The sequence below is a fragment of the Sceloporus occidentalis genome, unplaced genomic scaffold (assembly GCF_023333645.1).
Source record: "Sceloporus occidentalis isolate IW3139 unplaced genomic scaffold, rSceOcc1.0.p SCAF_2, whole genome shotgun sequence".
NCBI lineage: Eukaryota > Metazoa > Chordata > Lepidosauria > Squamata > Phrynosomatidae > Sceloporus > Sceloporus occidentalis.
This window is the reverse complement of record NW_028316982.1, coordinates 173,629,778-173,656,004: the sequence shown is the minus strand read 5'-3', so window position 1 is coordinate 173,656,004 and position 26,227 is coordinate 173,629,778. Positions and strand designations below refer to the sequence as shown.

The following is a 26,227-nucleotide window of genomic DNA, read 5'->3' as shown; positions in this document are numbered from 1 at the left end:
CTGGTTGAGGTTCCATTTTATATTTATTTATTATTGTTATTTATTTAGAGTATTTATATTTCTCTTCAGCCACAAAGGCTCCCAAAATAGACCACTGATTGCTAATTGACAGTTCCCTGCCCTCAGCCTTACACTCAAAAAAGACATGACAAAAAAGGAGAACAGAATGGCAGTGGGGAAGAGGGTCAAGTCCAGCAGATACTGCCAGTTCTTCTCTTCCTCTAAGGCCAGGGAGGTAATAGTTAAGATGGAGGGAGGGCCTTTCATCTGCCTCTGGGGCTAGGCATGGTGGAACTGTGCCTGCCTCTTCTTTATAACAAGAGATTTTTCTTGGTACCTGTTGAACCTTTGAGTTGATTGTTGAAAGCAGTAACTCTTCAGCTAAATGGAAATGAAAAAGCAAAATAGCAGTAAATTGAACTAAAAGAGACAGAAAGATGGAAATATGGTGCAGATTGTGTCTATGTATGAGTGCATAAATGTACTACATGATTTCAGGTTATACTTTCCTGTTTATTGTAGTATACTATTTCTCATTGATTTTGATATCCCTTCTAAACATGTTTCCATAAGATAAATGTTTCAAAACCCAAATCAACCAGTGCTCTCTCATTAAGAACAAATAGATCTTGTACTACTGTTTTTGCATCTTCTCACCAGTCAGGGAATTGGGAAACGTGCAACAGTAGAAGCAGACTGTAAATGTGATCCAAGTATATGGTTAAAGGGACTTCAGTTACCTTTCTTACATAATATACAATCCTGTTATTATTTAATCTAAGCCCATCATGTTATAATTTCAGTGGACATACAACCCCATTTTGTGTGTATTCAGTGAGAATTATTTCCTACAGTGTTCACTACACATGGTGCATTATAAGGGCACTTGTGTAGAAATAACATACTTAATTTTGCATGCAACTGGACTACACACTTGCTTTACCCCTTTTGTCTAGACTCTGCACTAACACACATTTTCATAGCTTAACATTGTACATACACTCAAACATCAGTTTAAAACCAAACACTGCCAGCTAACAAATGAATAATTTTCCTTAGTATGAATTTACTCAACAGAATACACAGTAAACATGACAATTCTCTTTGGGAAATGCAGGTAGAAGACTCCAAGGAACTAGTTACTCCAGTTGTTGATAGTAAAAAAATATCAAGGGAGAAGAGAGAGGAAAACAAATATATGAGCAATTAATAATCTAAAACAACTGATTTAGGGTGCAGTTTTATACGCATTAACCTGAAAATATGCTCCAATTACCTCAGTGGGACTTATTGTTGAGTAGATAGGATTATACTAGAAACTCTGACCAGGTCTCTGGAATTGCAGGTGGTGTTGGAAGCAATTTTGAATGGAGTCAAAGTTGATTAAAAAAATATACAGACTCTGACTTCAGAATAAAAACATATAATATTACATGCCTGGTCTGTTGCATATTTACTTTCATGGCCATTTAGTAAAGTTTCTTGTTCAAAAATTGTAATTAATATATTTTATTTTCTATCCATCTAAGTAACCTGATTATTCACACGGTGGTGATGAAATGCCTTATGCTACAATTTTACTACTGTAAACTTGTTACTACCAATTTATATAACTTTGCCATTTATGAAGGAGTCAGAGCTGTACAGTAAAAAAAAAATACAAGAGATGAAAGTTTGATATAGCAGTTCTACAGCCCTGACTGACAACTCTCTTCAGTAACAGATACAGGGTCTTTCAGGGATGGCCCCATAAATCTCTAGCTTCCTTCACAGAGAGTTATTTATTATAGTGGTGGGCAACTTTTGGGATGGGGGCAAATATGCTCACCACCGCCTTCTATTTTATTTATCTGTTGAATTTATATCAAGACTTTGTCCCAAGATGGTATTAAAAGCAGCTGCTTCCACTAACCAAAATCAATTTTGCTGGCATTATATCTACTATCACTACCAGTGATAGTAGTGGAACACACTCCCTCGGAGTGGAGTGGAGTCTCCCTCCTTGGCGGTCTTTAAGCAGAGGCTGGATGGCCATCTGTCAGATATACTGGATGGCCCTTGTGGTCTCTTCCAACTCTACGATTCTATGATCCTTTGATTCTACCACACTTACACACCAGCAGTTTTGCTAGGAAGTATGTCAGATAAATTATTTCCTAGCAGAATTAAGGTCCCAGCAACCCAGTGGGAATCCAGTGCTTCTTGAAAGTAAGGCACGCAGCACACAAGCTCAGAAGGATTCCTAAGATTTTTGTCCTACTTTCCCCCTTTATCCTCAGCTCACTTCAATTTTTGCAAATTAACTTCAGTACAGGAGTATTTTGCACTAAATAAACAGACTGGCCAAAATAAAGCTGCTTCAGGGTCACTTTGGAAGCATGCTGTTTAAATGATGCATGTGTCCTAAGAGTCCAGAAGCTGCACCAAAGGCACAATCCAGTCCTAAGGACTGGAGCACAGCTTTGGCACAGCTTCTGAACTCTTAGGCAGGTTACAGACCACCATTTAGGAAGGGGCGTGCTAGGGTTAGGAAGGGTTGCCCCTACCTAACCGGCCCCGTTCCCGACACATGTGGAGCGCGTCCTAAATGGCAGCACCCATCCACATGGGTGCTGCCATTTTTACGTTGTGGATGCTGTGCGTCCAGACGTGGCGCGGCGGAAGTGACACCACAAGTGCGCGCCTCACGGCACCACTTCCGGGGGCCAAAAAGGAGCGCCGTTTCAGCACTCTTTTTTCGCTGCAGCCAGAAGCCTCGCGGTCTGGCCGCTGGGGCTTCCCGCTGCAGCTAATGGTGGTGGCAGGAGAACGGCCGCTTGAGGGCGGTCTGTAACGCGCCTTAGTACACATGCATCATTTAAACAGCATACCTCCAAAGTGACCCTGAAGCAGCTTTATTTTGGCCAGTCTGTATGGGGCCTATGGCCCTTATCACACATGGGGGGTTTGCAGCTCAGATCTGCAGTTACTCCTGTTCTAGCAACGCGAAAAGTGATGTTACACCAGATCCAGAGTCACTGCTGTCATGTTAAACACTGTCATGTTAAAATGTGATGTTAAAATGTGATGTTTTACCACACCTGGTTGCCTTTCCATTGCCCTTCCGAATTGAGGGGGAAGTGGAGTCAGTTCAATTCCAAGCAAGTCACGTGATGTGGATTCAAGCAAAGCAGTGTGAGTGCACATTGTATTACCACACTAGGACATACCATACAGATTCAACTTGATTCGAATTGGGACCCTTGTGCATGCTTAGTGGGGGTCTGAATGCATTCTGAACCTTTACACTTCCAGGGTGAAGAAGGGAGCCTGGTTCCACTTTCACGTGAATGACTCCCTTCTATTTTCCCATCCCTGACAGCCAAATTCAAACGGGTCCTCCAGCCCCCATCCATTTCAGCCACATCTACATCTATCCTCCTGTCATTCTCCTCATCTATTTCAGCAATATATCTACATATATTTTCCTGTTATTCTCCTCATCCATTCAGTCACATCTATATCTATCCTCCGTGTCAGAGCCCCCATCCATTTATTATTATTAAGGAATTATTATTATTATTATTATTATTCACTGCAAAATAATCAGTGTAGAAGCTGCAGGTTTACTTGGAAGTAAATCCTTTGGATCTGAAGGAGACCCATTTTGGAGGATTGCAGAAATGATCCAGTTTCCCTTATACTCCATGCTCCCTAAAGTACCTTCTCTGCCAGAGAGCTCTGGTGCCTCAACAAACTAATAATTTATTATTATTATTATTATTATTATTATTATAAAAATAGATTATTATTATTATTATCATTATTATTATTATTTTTAAAACAATTCTCCATGCTCCCTAAAGTACCACCTCTCTGAGTCCAATCCACTCTCCTTCCCTTTGTAACAGTTGCCTTCTCTTAGGTTGCATCTGCACTGGGAAATAATCTGGTTTAACTCCACTTCCACTGTCCTGGCTCAGTGCTATGGAATTCTGGGAACTGTAGTGTCGTGAGACATTGAGCCTTGTCTGCCAGAGAGCTCTGGTGCCAAACAAACTAATAAAAATATATTATTATTATTATTATTATTATTAATATTTTAAAACTTGTGAAGGCTAAACGGTATGGCTAGAAAGTGAAGATAGCTGATAGGGAAAAGAACAACTACAGTCGTCCTTCCATTTGTGTGGGCTTTGAATCCTTGTCCCTCGATTATGCACAAGGGGCAAATGGAGGAACATAAAATGGGGTGCAGGCCCATGGCGTATGCCTCAGGTGCCCACAGGGGCGCACCACCATTCAAGCCAATGGGGCCTGAATATTAGCGGATCTCCATTTTCATGGGGCGGGGTCCAGAACGGATCCCACGCAAAAATGGAGGGGCGATTGTAATTTGAAATGTAGTACTGACCAGAGTTCTGCAGATACCGTGCCCTGACAAAAAGACAAATGACTAGGTCATAGAGCAAGTCACACTCTCTCAGCCTCAGAGGAGAGCAAAGGCAACCCCCCACTGAACAAATCTTGCCAAGAAAACCCGGTGAAAGGTTTGCCTTAGGGTCACCATGTACGTTAGAAATGACTTGAAAGCACACAACAAAAAGCAAATGAAGCCTGAACTCTCCCTCACAGCCAAGATGATTTATCTGAGACTGTCATACTCTGGATGTAGCATGAGAAGACATGACTCACTAGAAAAGACTATAATGCTTGGCAAAGGAGAAGACAGTAGGAAAAAAGGAAGAACCTATTACAGATGGATAGACTGAATCATGGAAGCTGCATCCTTGAAGGTCACCATAAGTTGAAGGCCTTATCTGTACTGAAGAAATAATGCAGTTTGACACCACTTTAACTGTCATGCTCAATGCTACGGAGTTTGTAGTTTTGTAAAATGTTTTTGTAAGAGCCAGTATGGTGCAGTGGTTTTGGGTGTTGGACTAAGACTCGGGAGACCAGGGTTAGAATCCCAGCTCAGCCATAGAAACCCACTGGGTGACCTTGGACAAGCTATACTCTCTCAGCCTCAGAGGATGGCAGTGGGAAACCCCCTCTGAAGAAGCCTGCCAAGAAAACCTGGTGATAGCCTTTAGGGTCACCATAAGTGGGAAACACTTGAAGGCACCCAACAACAACAAGATACTTCTTCGCCTTCTCTGTCAGAGAGCTCTGGAGCCACAACAAACTACAAATTCCAGTTTCCACAGTGTTGCTCCATGGCTGCTAAAGTGGTGTCAAACTGCACAAAGCCGACTTGACCACAATATCCTGTAACCATCTTTGAGAAGGCGCTCTATTTGCTCCCATTCCTCATTCAGGAAAGACTGCAGAATCAGGGTGATCAGGAGTCTTCCTTTTCCAGGCTGCATCCTCCATTCCAGCCTCCTGTCCAGGAGGAATCCCAAAATGTCCTCCATTTGGAGCATGACATGAGAGGCATGACTTCATATTAAGCATGTTAAGCTTTTCTTTGGCCATGTCCTCCAAGTTTCTTGAAATAACCCACATTCAGAGTGACCAGAGGTCCTCCTTTTCCAGGATATGTCCTCCATTCCAACCTCCTGTCCGGGAGGGATTCCACAATGTCCTTCATTGGGAGCATGACTTGAGAGCCATGGCTTTATCTTAAGTGGGTTTAGCTTTGCTTTGGCCATATGCTCCCCATTTAGAGGTCCTCCTTTCAAACAGCTTTACTTATATACCACTTCATACTGAACTAATGGTGTCTAAGTAGTTTACAACTGTAAGCTAGTTGCCCCCAACAATCTGGGGACTCATTTTAGCGACCTCCTCGGAAGGATGCAAGCCTGAGTCGAGCTTGAGCCCTTTCGCTGGTACTGAACTGGCACCCTTATGGTTTTGAGTGAGTGGCTGCAGTACAGGCATTTGCCCACTGCGCCCCCAGGGCTCCTCATTCTATCTCGGTCTCTAGGAGGAACCCAAAGTGTCTCCATCAGGGCTGTCTCTTTGGCAGGAGGGCTGGCAGCTCCCCTTGCGCCAGGTCCTCCTTTTCCCCTGAGCCCAGCAGCAGTGCCTTTGTCCTCCTCCTGCTGCTGCTGCTGCTGCTGCTGCTGCTGGGGGTCACCCTGGGCAGACTCCAAGGGGGGGGGGAGAAACTGGACTGTACCACTTCAGACTTTTAGAGGGGGGGAGAGGCAGGGCTAGCTTTCTAAAAAGCCTTCCTTACCTTGCCCAATCTCTCTCCAAAACAACAACAACAAAAGAACACCCAAAGGATGTCCAGTTCACATTGACCTCTGAGGGGGGGAGACTTCTTTTGCTTAACCATGGGTGTGTGTGTGTGTGGGAGCCTAGAAGCACTGTGTCCCCCCCCCAGAGCCTTGCCAGTGGGCCAGTCCAGGGCGGTGCAGCAGCCTCTGCCTGGTCTCTTCAGTGCGGCGGCGAGAGAGGAGGGACTGAGTGCGTGGCCCTGCGCTTGGAGAGCGGCGTGACTCGCAGCAGGGCTTTGGCTGCAGGGGCAAGAGGGGCTTTGCGGAGCCTGCTGCGCTAAGGGTCCCCCCCTTGGCTGCCTCGGGGTGCAAGCGTGCACCAAGCAGGCGTCAGCATGGGGCAGCCCCCTTTGCGCCACCAGCAGCAGCTCCTGCTTCTTCTCCTCCTGCTCCTCCTCTGGAGCCCTGGGTTGTGGGCAGGGGAGCCTAGTGGTCGCAGCACTAGCAGCGCCCTGGAGGAGCTGGCCACCGACCAGGAAGCCGAGGCCAGCCACCGCCAGGACAGCGTCAGCCTCCTGACCTTCATCCTCCTGCTCACCCTCACCATCCTCACCATCTGGCTCTTCAAGCACCGCAGGGTCCGATTCCTCCACGAAACCGGCCTGGCCATGATTTACGGTGAGAAGGGGGCAGCAGAGGGACCCGGGGGGGGGGGCGTTAAGGCTGCATCCACACTGGAGGGATAACCCGGTTTGGCACCGCTTTAACTCTTTGTCTGGCTCAAGGGTATGGAATTCTGGGAGTTGGAGTTTGCTGTGAGCCCTGGATCCCACGACAGACTCCAACTCCCAGAATTCCATACCCTTTTGAGCCAGACAAAGAGTGAAGGCGCTGCCAAAGCGGCTTCCATCTGGCATCTTCCTAAGTCCTTCCACCTTTCCTCGCCTCTTCCAGGGAGCCCTTTTCCCCACAGGAATAAAACAGGGGCCTGCTTTTCCTTTATACGCACCCTCTTTTGGATGAGGAGATGCACCTGTGCCCCTCTCTGGACACTTCCTCCTCCCTCAGCTGCCTGGCGTTGTTGTTGTTGTTTGTTTGTTTGTTTTAATTTGTGGAAATCTTGCCAAGGAAACCCAACACACACACAACACACACCCCTGAATGTCAGCCTGGTGCAGTGGTTTGAGCAGGGTTCAAATCAGCTGCCAATGGAAACCCACTGGGTGACCTGGAGCAAGTCCCACTCTCTCAGCCTCAGAGGATGGCAGTAGCAAGCCCCCTCTGAGAAAACCCCATGGTTTGGCCCTGCTTTAACTCTTTGTCTGGCTCAAGGCTATGGAATTCTGGGCCATAAGTCAGAAACAACGTGAAGGCGCACAGCAGCAACAGCAATGAATGTCAAAGCTCATTTTGCTCGCCCTTAGAATCGTAGAGTTGGAAGAGACCGCAAGGGCCACCCAGTGCAACCCCATTCTGCCATGCAGGAACTCTCAATCAAAGCATCCCTATTGACAGATGGCCATTCAGCCTCTGCTTAAAGACCTCCAAAGAAGGAGACTCCACTACACTCCGAGGGAGTGCGTTCCACTAGCTTTGGTTTGTGTGGCAGTGGTGGGAGGGTTGCACTGTGGTTAGAAGCAGGAGGGCAGGCAAAAATGTTTTGGTTTGCGTGGGGGCCAATGGTGTCTGTGGAGAACTTACATTTTATTCCGAGGTAAGTAGTTGCCCCTCTTAGTTGTCCCTCTCCTGCCTCAGCATCCTTGCCTATCAATGACACTTCTAATGCCAGTGCTGATGCTGTTGTCATTGTGTGATTTCACCTCATTTCCGATTTATGGCAGCCCTATCATGGGGTTTTCTTGGCAAGTTTTTTCAGAGGCGGGTTTGCCATTGCCATCCTCTGGGGCTGAGAGTGTGTGCCCTGCCCAGTGGGTTTCCATGGTTGAGCTGGGAATCGAACCCTGGTCTCCAGAGTCGTCATCCAACATTCAAAATCACTCTATATTTTTCTTCTTCAGGGAGCACAAGGTTGCTGCATGGTTGCTGCCTTCCCAAGGCCCACTGGCTCTTCACAGCCTTAATGTGTGCATTTGTGTTTGTGTGAGTAGTGAATTGTTGCCTTCTCCCCAAACCTGTTCTTTTTGTTTTGAAGAGGAAGAAGCATCCCCTGAACTGTGTATGTACTCAGGCCTCTGATTCTCATTTGGTATTCCTGACAGACTCCTACTAAGAATGCAAAGGTCAAGTCACAGGGAGCATCCTTGCTTGTCTTTTTGCAGATATGCTGTAAGAGGGCCCTTCCGAATTATATAATTTGCCTTCTGTGACACTGGCTTGGAGGCTTGTTTGGGGTCATGATGGTGGGGGGGGGGGGGGGAGGTGAATACCAGCTTTCGGTTACATAAGCAAAAATTAGAGGTATTAGAGGTCTTTCCCCATCACTATCATAGCATGGCATTTTAATGACAATAACATTTTAAAATGTCCCCTGGTGAAATACGCAAGACTTATTATTACAGTGCTGCTCTCTCATTGAGCTAGTAATATAGAGAAAGGTGTCGAAATTGTATGCATGAAACATTTGAAATGTAGCCTGATGATGGGATTCTGTCATGAGCTATTTTTGGATTGTCCCCTGTGCATTCCTTTTCTTTTCTTTCTGTTTACAAATGGGAGATCTTGCTTTCCTGCTCGGAAATATATCCTGAACTCTGTACACAGGATGAAAAGAAATGTCTTTAAACATTTATGCCCTCTGGCTGCTGACTGCTAACCAGCTGTATGCCCTTATCCCCCCCCCCCCCCAGTCTTAGCCAGTTGGTGCCTCCTGGCTTCTATTGTAATGGAACAAGACACCAGGATAGGTTACACAACACACCTTAAGTCTATTGTGGCTGACTATGTGATGAAGTGGGCAGAGCGTGCCCTGCAGAGGGTTTTCACAGAGCATGACCACAATAAAGTACGGTGATGCATTGATGCATTTGTTCTCGCTATCAGATGTGGCAAAGAACTCGGTACCCGCCAGATTTGATTCATGAGTGGTGCAGTGGACTGCATGTGATCTTACAATGACAGTGGATAACCTTGTGCTGGTTTCCTTTTTTAGCCTCAAAATAGCAAACCATTTTTACGCAGGCAATATTCACATTTCCACCATAGACATTACAGTCTTTTTAAGCTCTAGATCTGATTTACTATTGGCATATGTTTCCTTTCATCTGCTGCTGCTGTTTGGTAAAGTATTATAATCATCATCGTTGTCATAATCTGCTTAACATTCCATGTCTACTTAACATTTCATGGTGTAGATGTATTTTCTGGTAAGGAAGCATGGATGCAGGGCAAGAAAGTGATAGTTTTCTTTCTCTGGCAACTCAGTGGCTCCTTAAAAGTTAAATTCTGAAGAGCAGTGGAATTTTCCTCAGCTGTGGTTTTTCAGTCTCTGACAGACTACTTCGTCATTGCTTCCTGCTGCATTGCTTTGTGGTTGCCCCCCCCCCTTTTTAAAACATCCTATATCCAAGTACATGACAATCTTGAAAGATATGTGAATGTGTGCCATGATGTCCATATGGGTAGGGACCAGTTTTCACTCTGGTATCCCCATTGCCAAACTGACCCAACATCATTTTGGATTTCTGTTTGGGCTGATTTGAGAACATTAGATGGGGTTGGGAGGGTTCATGGTGGGGGTACTAGCCAAACTACTAAATTTGGAGACTTTCAAACAACCTGTTTCTGAAACACTTTGGGGGGGATTTCAGAGGCTTTGGGGAGTATTCTGGAGGACTTGATGGGCTGCAAGCAAGGCAGGTGAGCCACGTGCAACCCTGCATGTCTCCCACCTGTGTTTTATATTTTTACTTCAAAGTGAGTACCACTGAGTTCAGTGACATTTAATTCCAGAAAAGTGTGCATAATGCTGTACCCTTGTAACAATTTTTTATTTGCGTTCACGTTCATATTATGCAGAGTATACGTGAAGAATATCAGTTTCCATAAATAATGTGGGATTGTGGGTAAGAAACATTTGCCATACCAATCCATTATATCAGTCTTCCTAAAATTGTTTCTGGGGGCAGTTGCATGTGTGTGTGTCAGTATTGTTGCGTGTGTCAGTATTGTTAGGATCAGATGTCCTATGACAGCATTCTCCAACCTGCTGCCCTTGAGCAGGGCTAAATTCCCACCATCCCCAGCGGACATGGAAGGTTTGAAAGGCCGTATCGTACAGTGCGTGTCTGTACAGTTGTATTTGGAAGTAAGTCCTACAGAGATGACTAGCATAAGTCCTACTGAGTTGAAGTACGTGGGTGTAGAATAGTACCCTTAGGGGATTGCCATTAAATTGAAAGAATACATAATAGGCTTTTATGTAGGCAACATCACTTACACTCTCATTAAAATACTGGAAGTCTTTTTTTTTTCCCCTTTTCTTTTTTGGTCAACAATTAAATACAAAAACGTTTTTAAAATATCATACTGACTAAGATGATTTCTGTCCTAAGCAGTGCTGCAGTGTGTCATTTATAATTTTGATAGAACAGAAATGTTTTAAACTTTTTAAGAGGCAAATGTTTATTGCTTTGTTAAGGCAGAGCTATTGGGATGGATGGCATTCTTTTATTTCATATAAACAATACACAGGAACTTTCTTTGAGGTTCTTCCAACACACATTTAATCTGAAGAAAATAAACAATACAGGGGTGGAAAGCACAGAGATTACCAGAAATGCAAGTTAAAGTCTCTGAATACATATTAAACAAACTTAGCAATTTGTTAGCTGGCAGTGTTTTGTTTTAAATGGATGTTTACATTTATAGATATGAGTACAGTGGGAAGGAGAGAAAGATTTGTATGAGCAAAGCACTGATTGAACTCCTCTGATGGAAGATGAATGTATCTGCAAATCTGCTTTTCCTTTGCTCAGGTGCTCCTTTGCTCAAAAACACTCCAAATTTGAAAAAAGATACTGAAAAGGAATACTGTAGAGATATGTTTCCATCATTCTTTCATAGCAATAACAAAAAGGATTCTTTAGCTTTTCGTTGATTATGATATCAAAAACTAGAATATCTAGCTTGTGTTGCAACAGAAGGTACTGCTGTTCTGATCTAAAGCTCCCAGCAGACATGATGCTCCATTTATATGGGTTGTTTTCTGTGTGCCGACTGATAATTTAGAACCTTATGCTTTTATATGCAGTATTGTTGCATCATGGCCCTATCTCATGGATTCAGGCTTGCCCACTTTAGAGAAGGAGACAGGGTTTTATGGATGATGCTTTTTGAAGTGAATGGGACATATTCTAATACAGGCATTGAGCTCCTGTGACCTACTATAAATCAAAGTACAATATGGAGGAAGGAGAGTTCCTTCTAATGTTGCTGTTTTTAAAGCCATGCTGGATCAACTCCAAGAACTGTGTAGCCTAGCTGCTTGTTTCTCATAGTAACCTGTCAAACAGCCTTGGTACATGGTTGCGAGTTCAATACCAGCCAGGGCCTCAGTCTCAATTCAGGCTTGCATCCTTCTGAGGTCACTAAAATGAGTACCCAGCTTGTTGAGGGCAATCAGCTTACAGTTATAAACAGCTTAGGGACTGCTTAGGCAGTATGAAGCGGTATATAAACAAAGCTGCTATTGCTACATGGGGTCAGTAGCTCTCTTCATTCCTTTTTCCTCTGAAGTATCCTTACCCTGGTTAGAATTCCTTTTGGGGAACATCTACACTGTAGAAATAAAGCAGTTTGACATCACTTTAATTGCCATGGCTCCATCTGACAGAATCCTAGGATTTGTGGTTTTGTGAGGCAGCAACACTGTTTGGCAGAGGAGTCTAATGGTCTGTAAAACTACAAATCCCAGGATTCCATAGGATGGAGCTACAGCACTTAAAGTGGGGTCAAACAGTACCCTTTTCTACAGTGTAGATGCTCCCTTGCTCTTTCTGCATCCACAGTCCATACATGCATTATGTAGCCAGTTGCTGGTTCAGGATAATACAGGGTCTTCCAGCTTTGAAGAATTGCTTCCTTGAAAGTGATATTTAATTTACTGAAACACTTCACACACATACATATGACCCTTCTTTTCATAATTGGATTTAGAAAGTGCTTTGGGACTGGTTCCTACCCAGTGATTTCCACTTACAAGGGTGATTTCTTTATGGAAGAAGAGTATATAGTGCTTCACTGAGTGAAAGAAATGCACATGTGTTGATAATAACTATTAATTTTTTATCAGTGTCTGCAGAGGTACATGAATTCTTGTCACTTACAGTTAATTTACTTAAATTTTGTTATTGCTACTGAGTAGGCTTCAGTGATTTATTTATCATTCTTTATAGGTTGTGCGTTCCCTGTGCAAGTGTATCTTTGTGCCTTAAAGTTCAGACTGACCATTTATGTAGAGTAAATGAGTAAAAAACTGACAGAATTTATTTCGTTACTCACATTGCAATTCTGTATATTCTTTTCTTTGGAGTTGTCCCCATTGAACTTTGTATGGCTTTCTTCTGAGTAGAAATATATAGGATTGCACTGTCAATCTCAAACTGTTTTCAAAACTACCATGTTAAACCAGATATTGTGAAAACTGGAGGACATTGTCCAAGGCTGAAATCTTATGTACTCTTACATGGATTCAAGCCACATCAAATACTGTGTACACAATGGAAACATGTTTACTTCTGGGTAAACATAGGATTGTGCTGAAGCAAGGATTTGTTTTCTGCTTTTAAAGTAATCTTAAGAAGTACTAATTTGTTACAGCAATTTGCCTTTGAGGTGAGGTGTTAGTATTTCCGTTGAAAACAAACCTTTCTGAAACTTTTGTAACTGAGTCAGCTACAAAAGCATTGTATGGAACTAGGCACTGTGGTTTTGTACTAATTCTAAGAACTTGGCATGCTTTTTGAAGAAACTTTGTTCCTCATGAGGAAACCATTGCAATTAAAAGTTGGTATCAGATACCAGTGCAGCCGCACCCTAATTTTACCATAACTTCTCACTTGATAAGGAATTGCACTGCATTCATTATGTTTGTTTTGTGTCCCTCATATGACTTAGGACAGCCACCTGGAGAACAGTCACTGATCTTCACAACCTATTTTTTGTCAAATTGTAGGAAATAAATCCCCAAACCATGTTTGTTTCATCTTGTGAATAAAGGACAAGAAGAAAAAAGCATATAGTTTTACAGTGTTTTTCCTTTTGAAATGTATGTTTTGAATCCCTTCCCACCAAAATATTTAGTGTGAAGTATAACTACTTTTAAGGTGACCAGATGATGTGGCAAAATCCATGTTTGACCTCTGGGCTACTGATTGCAAGTCATTGTGTAGATGGCTGGAGTATGTAAGTCAACAACTACTAGGTTCAAGTAAGTGAACACTTGGAGGAGATAAATCTGAATAGCTTCAGTTTGTTTCTTGAATGTGGCTACACCTACAATCCAGAATTAATACCACTTGACACCACTTTAAATGCCATGGCTGAGCGCTATGGAATTATGGGATATGTAGTTTGTGAAATATCTAGCCTTCTCTGTCAGAGCTTGGGTGCCACAACAAACTACAAATCCCAGGATTCCATAGGATGGAGCCTTGACAGCTAAAGCAGTGTCAGCCCGCATTAATTCTGCAATGGGGCAGCAACCTGTGTCTTGACATTTAAGAATGGCAATTGTGGCCTTTCAGATGACCAATTCTTCCTAACTAGTATAGCCAATGCTAAAAGAATATGTGAACTGCTGTCAAAACATATTTCGAAGTGTACAGAGGGCCTTGCTTGCTCTAGATGTAGATGCATAAGTCATCTTAACATACTTAAGGAGAGTTGTTCCTGAAAACTGAGGCTAATTGCTACAAATTGAAAAATATCCGCTGCCTCTCAAAATACAGCATCAATAAAGTAATGATTTTGAGGGTAGGTAGACAGGGAGGATTCCTGCAATAGCCTGTTTGGTTTTTGGCAAAGGGTTTTTTGCTTGTTTGTTTGTTTGGTCTAGGTTTGTTCTGATACTTTGTTTCAAACATCCCTGTCATACTGTCTAAAAAGTGGAAGTGAGAAAGACAGATAACTGTCCTCAGAAATCCCCATCTTGAGAGGAATTCCCATCTTATGAGGAAGAAAGGTGATAGCTGTTGCTGATTGGTGGTTTGTTGTCCCACTTCACTGGAGGACACAATGTGGAGTGTTTGGTGCTTTTTCTCTGCTTACCAAGAAGAGATAAAATAGTATGATTGGATTGTTTGCTTTGACCCCTTCTATGTATATATGTGTGTGCGTGTGTACACACACACACACACACACACATTCTCTTCATATTCCTGGCTTCTTGCAGTCAATCAACATTAGCTTTGCCCAGACGTTATTGCTGACACGTAGACCAATGTGTAAAATGTGATGTGTCAAAGAGCTCCAACCTGGGAGTTGACATGCCTTGACATTTGCTTAAACATTGTGATGGGACAAATATGTGCATGTCCAGGTATACGTATGGAGGCTTCCACATGGTCTGGAACCCCATTTAACTAAGGTAGTTAGTAACTAAGGCAGACTTCTGTGGTAGATGTAGAGATCCTTGGGGCTGGGGCTATTAGAACTGCAAAAGTCAGAGACTGTGTTAGTCAACATGTGCCTGCTCTTTCACTTGTCTGTCTATAAGTAATAACTTCCAGATGAGTTATAAGCATACTGTTGGCTTTTCTGACAATACTAACCTCTCTTCAAACATCCAGCCTGTTGAGTATCTATGTCGGAGTATACAAAAAGGAATGATGTGGCCATCTTTTGCTTTTGTACTTGAAGGAACTGCTGGAGAAATAATGTTGCATTCTTGTTTTATGGTGTGATACCTTGGGGCTGACTGGCATATTTTAGAAAAACTACACGGTACACCCTTCTGCCATTAAACCACTGGAGGAAGCAGTGAATATGTGTGTGATAAGATTAAAATTATATTTCAGTTAATGAAGTCAATGTGTTTCTAGGCATTACGTTTTTAACAAAAAATTTGACACTAAAAGTAGAAATAACATGGAAAGGGTAGGAAATGTTTCCTATAACATTAGAAAAAGAACAGCAATTCAGTTTGTTTAAGTGAACATTTTATCCAAAACTAACAATATTACATGTGAAATGAAACAACCAGGTCTGGTGAGTCTTGCATAACTAATTAAAAACATCATGACTTTTTTGGAGACCACTTGAAGCCTCTTCTAAAATGCATCCAGGGATGATTTCTTTCACCAGCCTCTGCCTTTCTTATTATTTCCATTTTGGTAGCCAAACTTATAGATTTTCCTACCAGTATGTTAGGGGTAGCTGGTGAGTCAGGCTTTTCTGCTTTCCCCCTTTTCCTCTATTTTGATGCTCATACATGCTCACTGAAGCATTCTCAGGACAGCCACTATTTACCTTTCATCTGGTAGACAAGCATATATGTCTACAGTAGAACTGTTAAATTAGAAATACATTTTGTCCCAGCTCAAGTTTCATTGCATTGTTTACTGCAGACATACTACTGCAAACCAACACCAAAGGTTTCTGTTTCTCCAGCTCTTTTTCACCATTCTCAATTCTGATGCTGCTTGTTTTAAAAAAAAAATTGAGCTAGTCAGTGAAAAAGGAGGAAAAGAGGTGGGATTAAGTGGGAATAAAAATACTCTGTTAAAAGGATCTTTTTTGTTAGAGATTTTGGTCCAAAACACAGTGCAGAAATAATCCTGTTTAATACTGCTTTAACTGCCCTGGTTCAGTGCTAGGAAATCCTGGGAATTGTAGTTTCTTGTGGCATCAGAGCTCTCTGACAGAGATGTCTCACAAAATTACAGTTCCCAGCATTCCCTAGCATTGAGCCAGAACAGTTAAAGTGGTCTCAAACAGGACTGCAATGTGTTTTGGACCTTTGTTAACTAATGCCTTGTCTGCGCTGGCTGGGATACTCCAGGCTGCCTGGAGTACCTGGTCCCACAGTTATCCCAGTCTCCCCCTGTTACCTGCCCCTCTGTTTCCATGCCATGGTGGCTTCTACATGGGCATCTTGCTGGGCTGTCATTGTGGATCATTTGCTTCTGAGGTCAGAATGAGGCATCCAGCGATGGCCACATGGCTGGGTGCCGTTTTCTGATTTCAGAATGAGTAACCCTCAACAGATGCACTGGGCGGCCCAGCAGGATGGTTATATGGAAAGCGGACAGGAATGGAAGGCTCTGCATTTTCCTAGAAGATCCAGAGTAACAAGTATATTTTAAAATGTGTTTTAAAGCTGTTAAATCTTAATTCTAGTGCAGAACAGACATTGCCTGGACTGCTTGCAGCAGAACCAGAGTTTGGAACATGCATAATGAAACATGAAGACACCAGAACAAAAGGCAAACGGACCTTTTGACCCATGCTGACAAGGCTTGAGGCATGCCTGTATTTGGTGAATAAAACTAAGGCCTATTGACAAAAGCTAGATGATTTGGGAAGCCATTTTCAGTAGTGCTGCCTCATTTGGTCTGTGTGTCCACCTGCCAACTGCCTCCCACAGTTTGTTCTGAAGGACATATCACCACAATGGTAACTTCAGCTGATCGACTCCATTTCTCTTTTCCCTGCAGGTCCTCAGTATGCACTTAGCTGGTGATATCACACCCACAATAGACCAGTGCAGAAGCTTGCACACTTCATATAGGGGTTAGGTAAGTGTTAATCTTTTCGGCAATATTGTATTTTTTCATCTGTCTTAATATTCTTATTTTATACTTTGGCCTATAAAATAAGAATATATTTTTTTTAAAAATGGAAAACATGCCATATTGAACAGCAACAAAGAAACCGACGTATTTCTCCATGTGTGGGCTTCTTGTCCATTATTTGGAGGGTTGTGATGTCACCAGCAGAGTGCATCCTGGGCTGGACTGGTCAGTCACTGGGTATCTGGAAGTTATGCCAGGCTCTCAGTTTTTGTTAAGAGAAGGGCAATAAATGTTGGGCATAAGAAAAGGAAAGGTAAGTTGTGCTCATAAAATTACAGTCCTCGGTATCCCCCCTTTGCAGGATAGGATTCCAGATTATATTCAAACCCTTTGCTGGTGTCGAGGAAGGCCTTTTTGTTTGCAAGATTGAATGTACACCCCTCAAATGTGACTAGGGGCAGATATTTGCAGACCCCATTTTTGAATCGTGTATGTCACTGTGATCAAGCTCCAGACGTTCTCCATCCTATTGTATTGCTTTGTCCATTGTATATAATTCCAAAGGAAAAATTGTTAAGAAGGTTACACTATTGGAAATGAATATCTGTTTGGATGGGTTATCAGTGGAATACTTATTGGAAGATCGGAACCCACATATTACCAGGTTAATGGCCAATTTTCTGGTAGAGGCAACAGGATTATGGCTTAAATTTTAATAATGATCCTGAAGTTTTATTGTAAATGCATGTTGTTTTTCTATGCCTAATAAAGATTGAGTGACTGACTGACAGTTGAGCATCCAGTGGTATGCCTTTGTATTGCCAGTATTTTATTTCTGTACACACACTTCCTGTCTCAACCCAGTATATTATCCTACTTTAAAGAATTAAAATCTATTTAAGACACCTGGTGAAAAGTGCAGGCATCTCAATCCTGTATGTACTTCTAATGTACAAAGCAGGAGCAGAGAACCATTTGCAAGGAAGATTTGCAAAGTATGGGAATGGGAGTATTTAATGAATCTCTCACCTGCTGTCTTCCCTCTGCAAAGGTTTTTGAAAAGAATCTTCTCTGGATACTTTTTGCCCACTTTCCTGAAAGCCATGGCAGAAGTTTTGATAGGCAGGGACATTTTAAAATAATTAAAAAAATTATTAGAAACCTCATGCTAAAATAAAAATTACTCAGTCTTATTGGTTCTGATACCTTCTTCTTTTTATATTAGACTGTATTTATCACAAAATGAGGGTCAATTTGTTTCCTGTCCAAGGAGCCTCAATAAACCTGCAGCCCCTAGAACACACAAATGATTTTGATCTTCCCACTATGCATAATATATTTTCCATTTACATCCTTTTCAAATTGATTTGTCTTCAGTTCCCCTGTTATTTCAACCATGACACAATTATCCCCTGAAATTTTGTTTAACATCGAACAGGTGTACATGATGTTTCTCCAAGAGATGATAATTCAGGAGGATTTTTACTATGAAATGAGATGGCCTGTATGTGATGGTTTCAGTTCCTGGTGGTGCTGATGCTTTTGTTTTTTATGTATGTAAACCAAATGCAAGCCTTCAGCTGTGCTACTGCTCTTGTTTCTATCCCCCTTGCACTCAGAACTGAGACAGCAAAATACCCTTGGAAAGAGAAACCACAACAATGGTCCATGGGAATTTTGCACCAGGAAAAAAAAATGCCTGCCCCAACATAGATTTCAGTATGGAGTGCATGGAGTGCAGAAATTGAACTGCCTACTTTCTTTGCTAAAATCAGAAATAGGTATCACATGTTCTATGGGCTACATGTGACAAAGGCCATTTGTGGCATGGCAGGGATGCTCTAATCTATCCAGCCCCTCAGGTTTTTTCAGCTGAATAAGGAGAATGGTTGCTTTTGGAAGTCTTAGAGAATGGCAGATGATCTCTTCTAAAATATGGCATAGGAATTTACTGTAGGTCTGGGAGTGGAGAGCATTCCCTGCCCCTCAGAGTTTCCAGTTTTATCTTGGTTTGTCAAAACCAAGATAATGTCCTCTGGGGAAGGAAGTACGTACAGCCAATGACTGTTTGCTCAGGAGCAAAATTGGTCCCTACTACGCTGGTTTAGATAGAGGTGCCTTTGCTATACTGCAGAGTGGCATCAGTGTTTGACTTTTCGCTCTATACTCCAGCCAAAAACTTAGGACTTAGGGTTGGGTTACTGTATTGGTACTTTAAATACTGCCATCCTGCTGCTGCTGTTTTGCACATCTGCAGCAGTTCAAGTCTGAGAGGTTCTGAGTTAGTTTTGGTCTCAGTCTAGTCAGAGCTGGGACTTGTGCAACCTTCTTTGATGATCAGGTTTTGAAGCCTCAAGGAGTTTTCACCATTAATTCATTTGCATATTCATTTCTATCCAGCCTCTTTCCCCGGCACTGGATTGTGACATGCCATGGGGTAATATGTAGTTCAAAGAAGCAAGCTGAGAACCTGAATAGGCCCCTGGCTTGGCAGATAAGAACTTTGATTACAATTGTGAGGATCTCTTAGCCAGTACGGCTGGTGAAGATACTGTGTTGCTTCCATTAACCAATATTGTGTTGTATTTCCCAGGATTATGAATCATGTAATATACTGTACACAGAGCTGCTTTTGAAAGTATTTGGCAACATTAGCCATGCAGCTAAATTAATAAATGAGACTACTAATATATTTTCACCAACACTTAGAGCTTCACTAGTTCGCACTTTAGTTCAGGGTGTTGGTTTTGATATTATGAATGCTTTATTGGCGTAAGAGCAAGACTAATTGGTGGGACAGACTTTTAAACAAAAATGAGAAAAATGAGTAGTTTCCCCAGTGTTTCTAACTCTGTGTGACTGCAGGAGATCATGGGTGGAAGTTTTGCTGCAGACACATCTTCCTTCACAAATTAGGTGGAAGGTCTTTGATAGAGCTGGCTGTGAAATTCCCTTTGGGGGCATACTTTGCTTGGTGCTGACATCGGCTGCATCCTCATCACAGAAATAATCCAGTTTCACACCATTCAAACTGCCATGCCTTAGTTCTGTGGAATTCTGCGAATTGTAGTTTGCTGTGACACCAAAGCTCTCTGACAGTAGATTAAATGTTTCATAAAACTACAATTCCCAGAGTTCCATAGCATTGAGCCACTGGAGTTAAACTGTGTTAAATTGGATTATTTTGGCAGTGAGGATGCAGCCATTATGATCTTTTGGGTGCCAGACTATATATAACATTGCTCTTCTCCAAACTTTAGGAAAGTAATAAGAACTGGCCGGTTGGTTTAATTCGTCTTGTTCTGTGTAGGTGGGAGATATTTTAGATGATATTGTTTTAAGTTGATTTTTGATGGATATTTTTGTCGTTATGTTGATTAATAAGGAATTAAATTTTACCTTGAAAACCAATTTTGGTTGAAAGAAGAAATATAAACATTTCTTGACGTTAATCTTCATCACAAACAATTAATTTACAGCCAAAATAATGTATAATCAAAGAAGAAACAAGAAGGAGGGGAAATAAAGATAAGAAATAGAGAAAAAAAGATAGAGGCATAAAAAAAAGACATGCAACTAATACACAGAAGAGCTTTGAAACCCTTCCGCAATCTTGGTTGTAATTAAAAAAAAATAGAAAAAATATACTATTCTACCATTACAGATTCAACTAAATAATTCAGATCCTACTGAAATTATTAGTAATTATAGCCACAGGTTATTATGTGGCTACATTTCTTATTGCTCAAAAAGCCATAAACAGTTTCCAGTTTTTCAAAAAGTCTTCAGTTGGCTTGTCCTTTAGAACCATGTTAATTTGGACAGCATATATATATATATATATATATATATATATATATATATATATATTTAAATATCTACCACATATGAAAAAAGAGCTTTCCTTATCTTGACATCCTCAATATTGATTTGAAACATTCTAGGCCATTTCTGACTACTTATTTGGGGTTAGAAAAATATACATCATCTTATATAGAGTTTCTTTTAAATTACTGAACAAAGTACATTTTATATTTTTGGACCAGATTTTTTCCATACAGACAACATGCCCAAAAATGTAGAGCTTTAATTATCACATGTGTGTATGCACATCTAATATTACTAGAGTTACTCAGGATACACTTCTTTGATTTCAAGGCTGTAATTCACAAGCAGAGGGTCTGAATGGTAGCATTCAGACAAAATTTAATAGAGATTTGTATCAATATGTATCAACAAAAATTCTTAAGAGATACATTGGTGAAAAATAAGATATTGACTTTTAGGCAAATTGTCTTATACTAATTTTATAGCTTACCCTTACATGCTTTGGGTAATAAAAAGACTTCCTGAATTTATCCAAAGTATTTGAACCTCAAAGGAAGTGCCTGGTAGCTGACAAATGCTTGGTTAATGGTACAAGAGAAGACATGTAAACATTTTAAACAAAGGCTTTTTCTATCATATAGTGTAGATTGTGGGCAAGGCATTAGAGCATATCATGGAATGGCCTATCTTGCTGTAACAGAAATTTCAGGAAACTTAAATTTCTAGGATTGGCAGAGCAATAGGATTGGCAAGAGGACCTAGTAATTGAAAATCCATAAGTTTATTTCCAATTGTCGACAAAGGAAAACAATGAACTCAGTGGAATTCAAGTTCCAAAAGCTGAGACCCCGAACAAGACAAAATGGCTCTTTTTATATTATTCAAGACAAAGAAGCTTCTTCAATACACCTGATTGGCTAATTACAATTTAAACATACAGAATTCTTACAATCAGAACAGAAATACATGCATACATTAAAACTGCATCATCACTCCTTACCCCCTCCTGTAGGAATTCAGTGGCTTTCCTCCTAACCTTGCTTCTGAATGTCCTTATCTCAGTAGTTTATGTTATGTCTTTTTTACTGGTGCCAGCTTCCATCCAGGTCAAGACGCACTCATTATTCCTTTGCTCTAGTTTTTCTAAACTCCAAGCCTTTATTTCAAAAACCATCTCTCTGGCTGACAAAGGTGACTCCATCTTTCTATAGTTTTTTATTTCAACAAGGAATATTTCCACCACATTGCTTTGCCTTGTGACATACTTGCCAAAATAATTGGGCTGTTTCTACTGATAATCCATCACACACTTGACTGTGGGGTAAAGGTAATAGCAAAACATTGTTCAAACCAAAAGTAACTAGATTTTTTAGCACCAATCTAATTAAGAATCTTTAGTCTTCGTATTTGGTCAGAGCACTGTTTGTTTTATCGTATCTTAACCCAAGAAAGATTTCTAGAATTCCATTTTGAACGGATGCTTTCCTTTAATGGTTACACTCAATGCTGTTTGCCCATCACAGAAAAGAAAGCTGCCATTGATGGGAACAGCATCTGTAAAGGATGAAGTGCAAATAGGGAATGATGAACTCCCACACTAATGAAAGGACAGATTGTCTCATTGTGTGTTTATTTAATTGGGAATGTCTTGGAATGTGTATACTGGCATAAAGTGATGATGATCTCTGAAACAAGTTGATGCACTAAAAATCCCTTTGGGTACATTTGGGAGTTTTCTTTGCTGAGGCATAAAAAGGCAACACAGTGTTTGCAACCAAAATATTAAATTCCTCTTGTTATTCCATACCCATGCTCATATGCGCATGCAAACATGCATGTGTCATGACAGGTGTGGGAACAAAGGAACATTGTCTGGAGAGGTAGCTTGCACACAGCAAGTTTATCGTGCTTCAAGGAAATGAGGAAATAACAATTTGAAAATAGTTTGATTGTGAATACTGCACATATGTTTTATCACATGTATCTTACAGAAGCAAATTCTATTATGATTGTTATTATTATTTGCTTTACCGCTCCTATCAGTCCTACCCAGTATAGCCAAGGATAAGGAGTTATGGGAACTACAGTTATCAACATCTGCAAGTGCACAGTTGTCAGTGCATGCCCATTGCACAGGACAAGAACCTCTTGTTTGAAAGGGATGGACAAATATTTCTTTAAAATTGTAGAATAAGATAGATGTTGAAGGAACTAGAGTTTGCCAAAAAAGGAGTGGGAAGCATGCTGTTAAGATGACAAAATAGGACCCGAAAAGGCTATGTGGAGAGGAGTTAGCATGCAAGAGAATAAAGAAGCTGATGAAGCAAAAGAAAATATACAAGCATATAGGCCTATATCAAGGGGGGTCTGGATACTTGCTTATTGCAGGGCACACTCTTGAGTTGGTGCTCTTTCACATAACGTATTTGTTACACTATGACTCTACTTTGACTGGATTAGCAACATCCTGTATCTTGGGATTTGTAGTTTAGGGTGGGGCATTTAGAATGATCAGCAACAGTGTTTTAGTGCCTCACCATACTATAAACCTTCACTTTATTGGTCCAGATTAGGAGAACATTGACTACCTGTACACTATCTGCATCCGTCCTGGCTCTTAAAAATAGGTCAGTGAAATTAGATCTCTTAGCCTGCATCCACACTGCAGAAACCATCCAGTTTAACACCACTTTAACTGCTATGGATCAATGCTATGGAATTGTGGGAACTGTCATTTTGGGACACATTTTGCCTTCTAGGTCAGAGACCTCTGGTACCACAACAGTCTACAATACCCAGGATTCCATACCATTGAGCCATGACAGTTAAAGTGGTATCAACCTGGATTATTTTTGCAGTGTGGATGCAGCCTTAGAGGGTTCAAGGTGCTGAAGGAAGCTATGATGAGGTGTGTAGGTGTGCGGTGGCAGCAAGGGGAATATTTTACAACTTCTCTGTCCAGAATAATAAATCCCAGTATTAAATAGCCCATTTTTGAGCAAGCCATGCAATCAGTGGTGGCAGTTCATCTTCAAGAGCTTCTGGATAAAACAAATTATTTATGTCTTAATTGCTTTTAGTCTGGCTTTCAGCTGGGCTTAGTGGGGAAGCCACCTAGGCCCTTCTGTGTGTTTAGGAAGACCTTTGGCTGAGCATATTCTTTCCTTTTTGTTATCTTTGTCAATTCCCTTTTCTTGATTACTGTCTTATGAGCTGCTATTTAGTTCATTCTGAGCTTTTTCATGTTAACAGCTGTTTTCCATGAGGAATGTTCCATGTAGAGCTGATGTATCCATCTGCACCTTTTGTTGTTATAAGCTGCCTTGAAGTGTTATTTTTCTTAAGAGACAAGGTGTATTTTGATGAAATGAAATAAACAGATGGCTGACTTGGAAATACATTTATCATCCTCTTGCCTAATTACTCAGTTTGGAAATAAGCTTTTCAAGCTCTTTACATTTTGTTTTTCTCTGCCACCCTGAGAATTATCCTCATAATCAAAACTAGTTCTTTGCCTTGCTGTTAGCCCAGAGGATTCTCAGTAAGCTTTGTGTTTGAGGTTTGGATGGGTTTCTGTCTGAGGTCTACACTCTGTTGTTGTTGTTGATGATGATGATGTTGTTGTGTGCTTTCAATTTATTTCTGATTTATGGTGACTCTATTATTATTATTATTATTATTATCCTTTATTTATAAAGCCCTGTAAATTTACACAGCGCTGTACATACAATCCTTTTAATTTATCATAGGATTTTTCTGAGGCTGAAAGTGTGAGACTTGACCAAGGTAAGCCATTTGGGTTTCCAAGGCCAAGTGGGGAATCGAACCTTGATCTCCAGAGTTGTAGTCCAGCTCTCAAGCCATCTTTTTAACAATAATAATAATAATAATAATAATAATTTGTTTTATTTATATACTGCTATTCCAAAGATCATAGCGGTGAACAGCAAGTAAGCTAATTAACAAGTAAGCTAATTTGCCCCCAACAGTCTGAGTATTCATTTTAGCGACCTTGGAAGGATGCAAGCCTGAGTCAAGCTTGGGCCCTTTTGCTGGTCTTGAAGTCGCAACCTTGTGGTATTGAGTGAATGGCTGCAGTGTAGGCATTTAACCACTGCGCCACCAGGGCCCCTTTTTAGAGCTTGAGGATGCTGTGGACTATAATTCTAAGGGTTAGAGAAGGCCGAACCAAATATTGCAAATATAGTTGATGATAGGAACTGCTCTAATCCCTAGAGCACAGTGGCTATTGCATATCAGTATGCAACCACATGATTACAAACTGAACAAGAAAAGTTGAGATTTAAATTAAGGTATTTGCACAGTGGAAACCAATACGGCAACTTGGTTTCAGTTTGTTATAAATTTATTATGTTTGCATATGAAGAATCAAGCTCATGATGTCCAAATCTGCTGATCTTTTTGAAAAGCCCATTTTAAGGGACATAAAGTTGTTGACAAGAAAAGAAGTCAGTAAAATGTCTTAAAAGATGTTTTATAATTATTCTATTTAGAACTAATCTACATAAGCTATACAGCCTTTGTAATTGTTAGTGGACCCCAAATTATTTGTTTTAATTAACAAGACAAAAGTAGGGACTGGAGTACAAATTATTTAGGAAAGGGGGGAATGTGAGTCATGCATAGCATCTAGGTACCAAACATTTTATATAGTCAAACAACAAACATCCAGTCCAATACTGCACTCAAAAGGAGAGCTTGGAAAAGTAAAGGGGGGGGGGGCAATAACTTTTTTCTTCAGCATATTGGAGGGAAATCTGCTCCTTTAGTGCAGCAGTAAAAGACCCTTAAAAAAAGCTTTTGGATTTTTTCCAAATAGTGAAGTTTTAAACTTGAAGATAAGAATTATTTTTATCTCTTGTGCACAGCTCCCCCTTAACAACTCCTTTAAAACTGATGCCAAAAAAAGCTGAGTGTTTGCTTCACTCATTTCTCGTCTCCCACTCCTAGCTACCTAGTATCTTATGAAGAAACATTTGTATTTTAACTTACCATGAAAAGAGGCTGCTTCTATTTCTCTCAAGCTTCCTTCCATATTATATTAATTTGTTACACCAATAGATTGCAAAGTGACTGCATGGTCAAAAAGAGAGCAGTTTAAAATCATTGTAGAGTAGTGGGTGGTATGCTTGGCTTGGGCTATGGAGACACCAGTTCAGACAGCTGGTTGGCTGTGAGATTTCCTGGCTCACCTTGGGTCAGTCATTCTCTTGTAGCCTCAACACCTCACAGGGTTTTTGTGATGATAACAATGTAAGGGGAGCTGTATAAGTTTCCTTCCATTCCTTGGAGGAGAGTAGGATTATATTTAATTAGGCAATTAAAGAGGATGGTGGTACTAAGAAGACATTCAAATTTCAGCAGTTAATGTCTATTTTGGGATGACAGACTACATTGTGTTGTTGTTAGAGCCTTTGGGGGCCTGATGATCTTGTCCAAACCAGTAAATGCACATGTTTAATGTTCAAAATCATTTAATATAGTTTTGATTTGTTTTACCTCTCTCCATCTTAAAATCTGTGACTGAGATCCTAC

The 26,227-nt window shown here is 41.0% G+C and overlaps 1 protein-coding gene across 2 annotated transcripts in view; it reads left to right on the top strand.

Moving 5' to 3' along the window:
* Positions 1-6,470: 6,470 nt before the first annotated feature.
* The window catches only part of LOC149319346 (sodium/hydrogen exchanger 7), a 63,707-nt gene continuing 43,950 nt past the window's right edge, over positions 6,471-26,227 (top strand). Inside the window, exon 1 of one of the 2 annotated variants that reach the window (XM_089511521.1) lies at positions 6,471-6,830. In XM_089511521.1, the coding sequence (XP_089367647.1) occupies positions 6,548-6,830 (283 nt within the window). In that variant the 5' untranslated portion in view covers positions 6,471-6,547. The remainder of the gene's footprint in view (positions 6,831-26,227) is intronic. The other variant, XM_089511522.1, reaches the window with a different exon arrangement.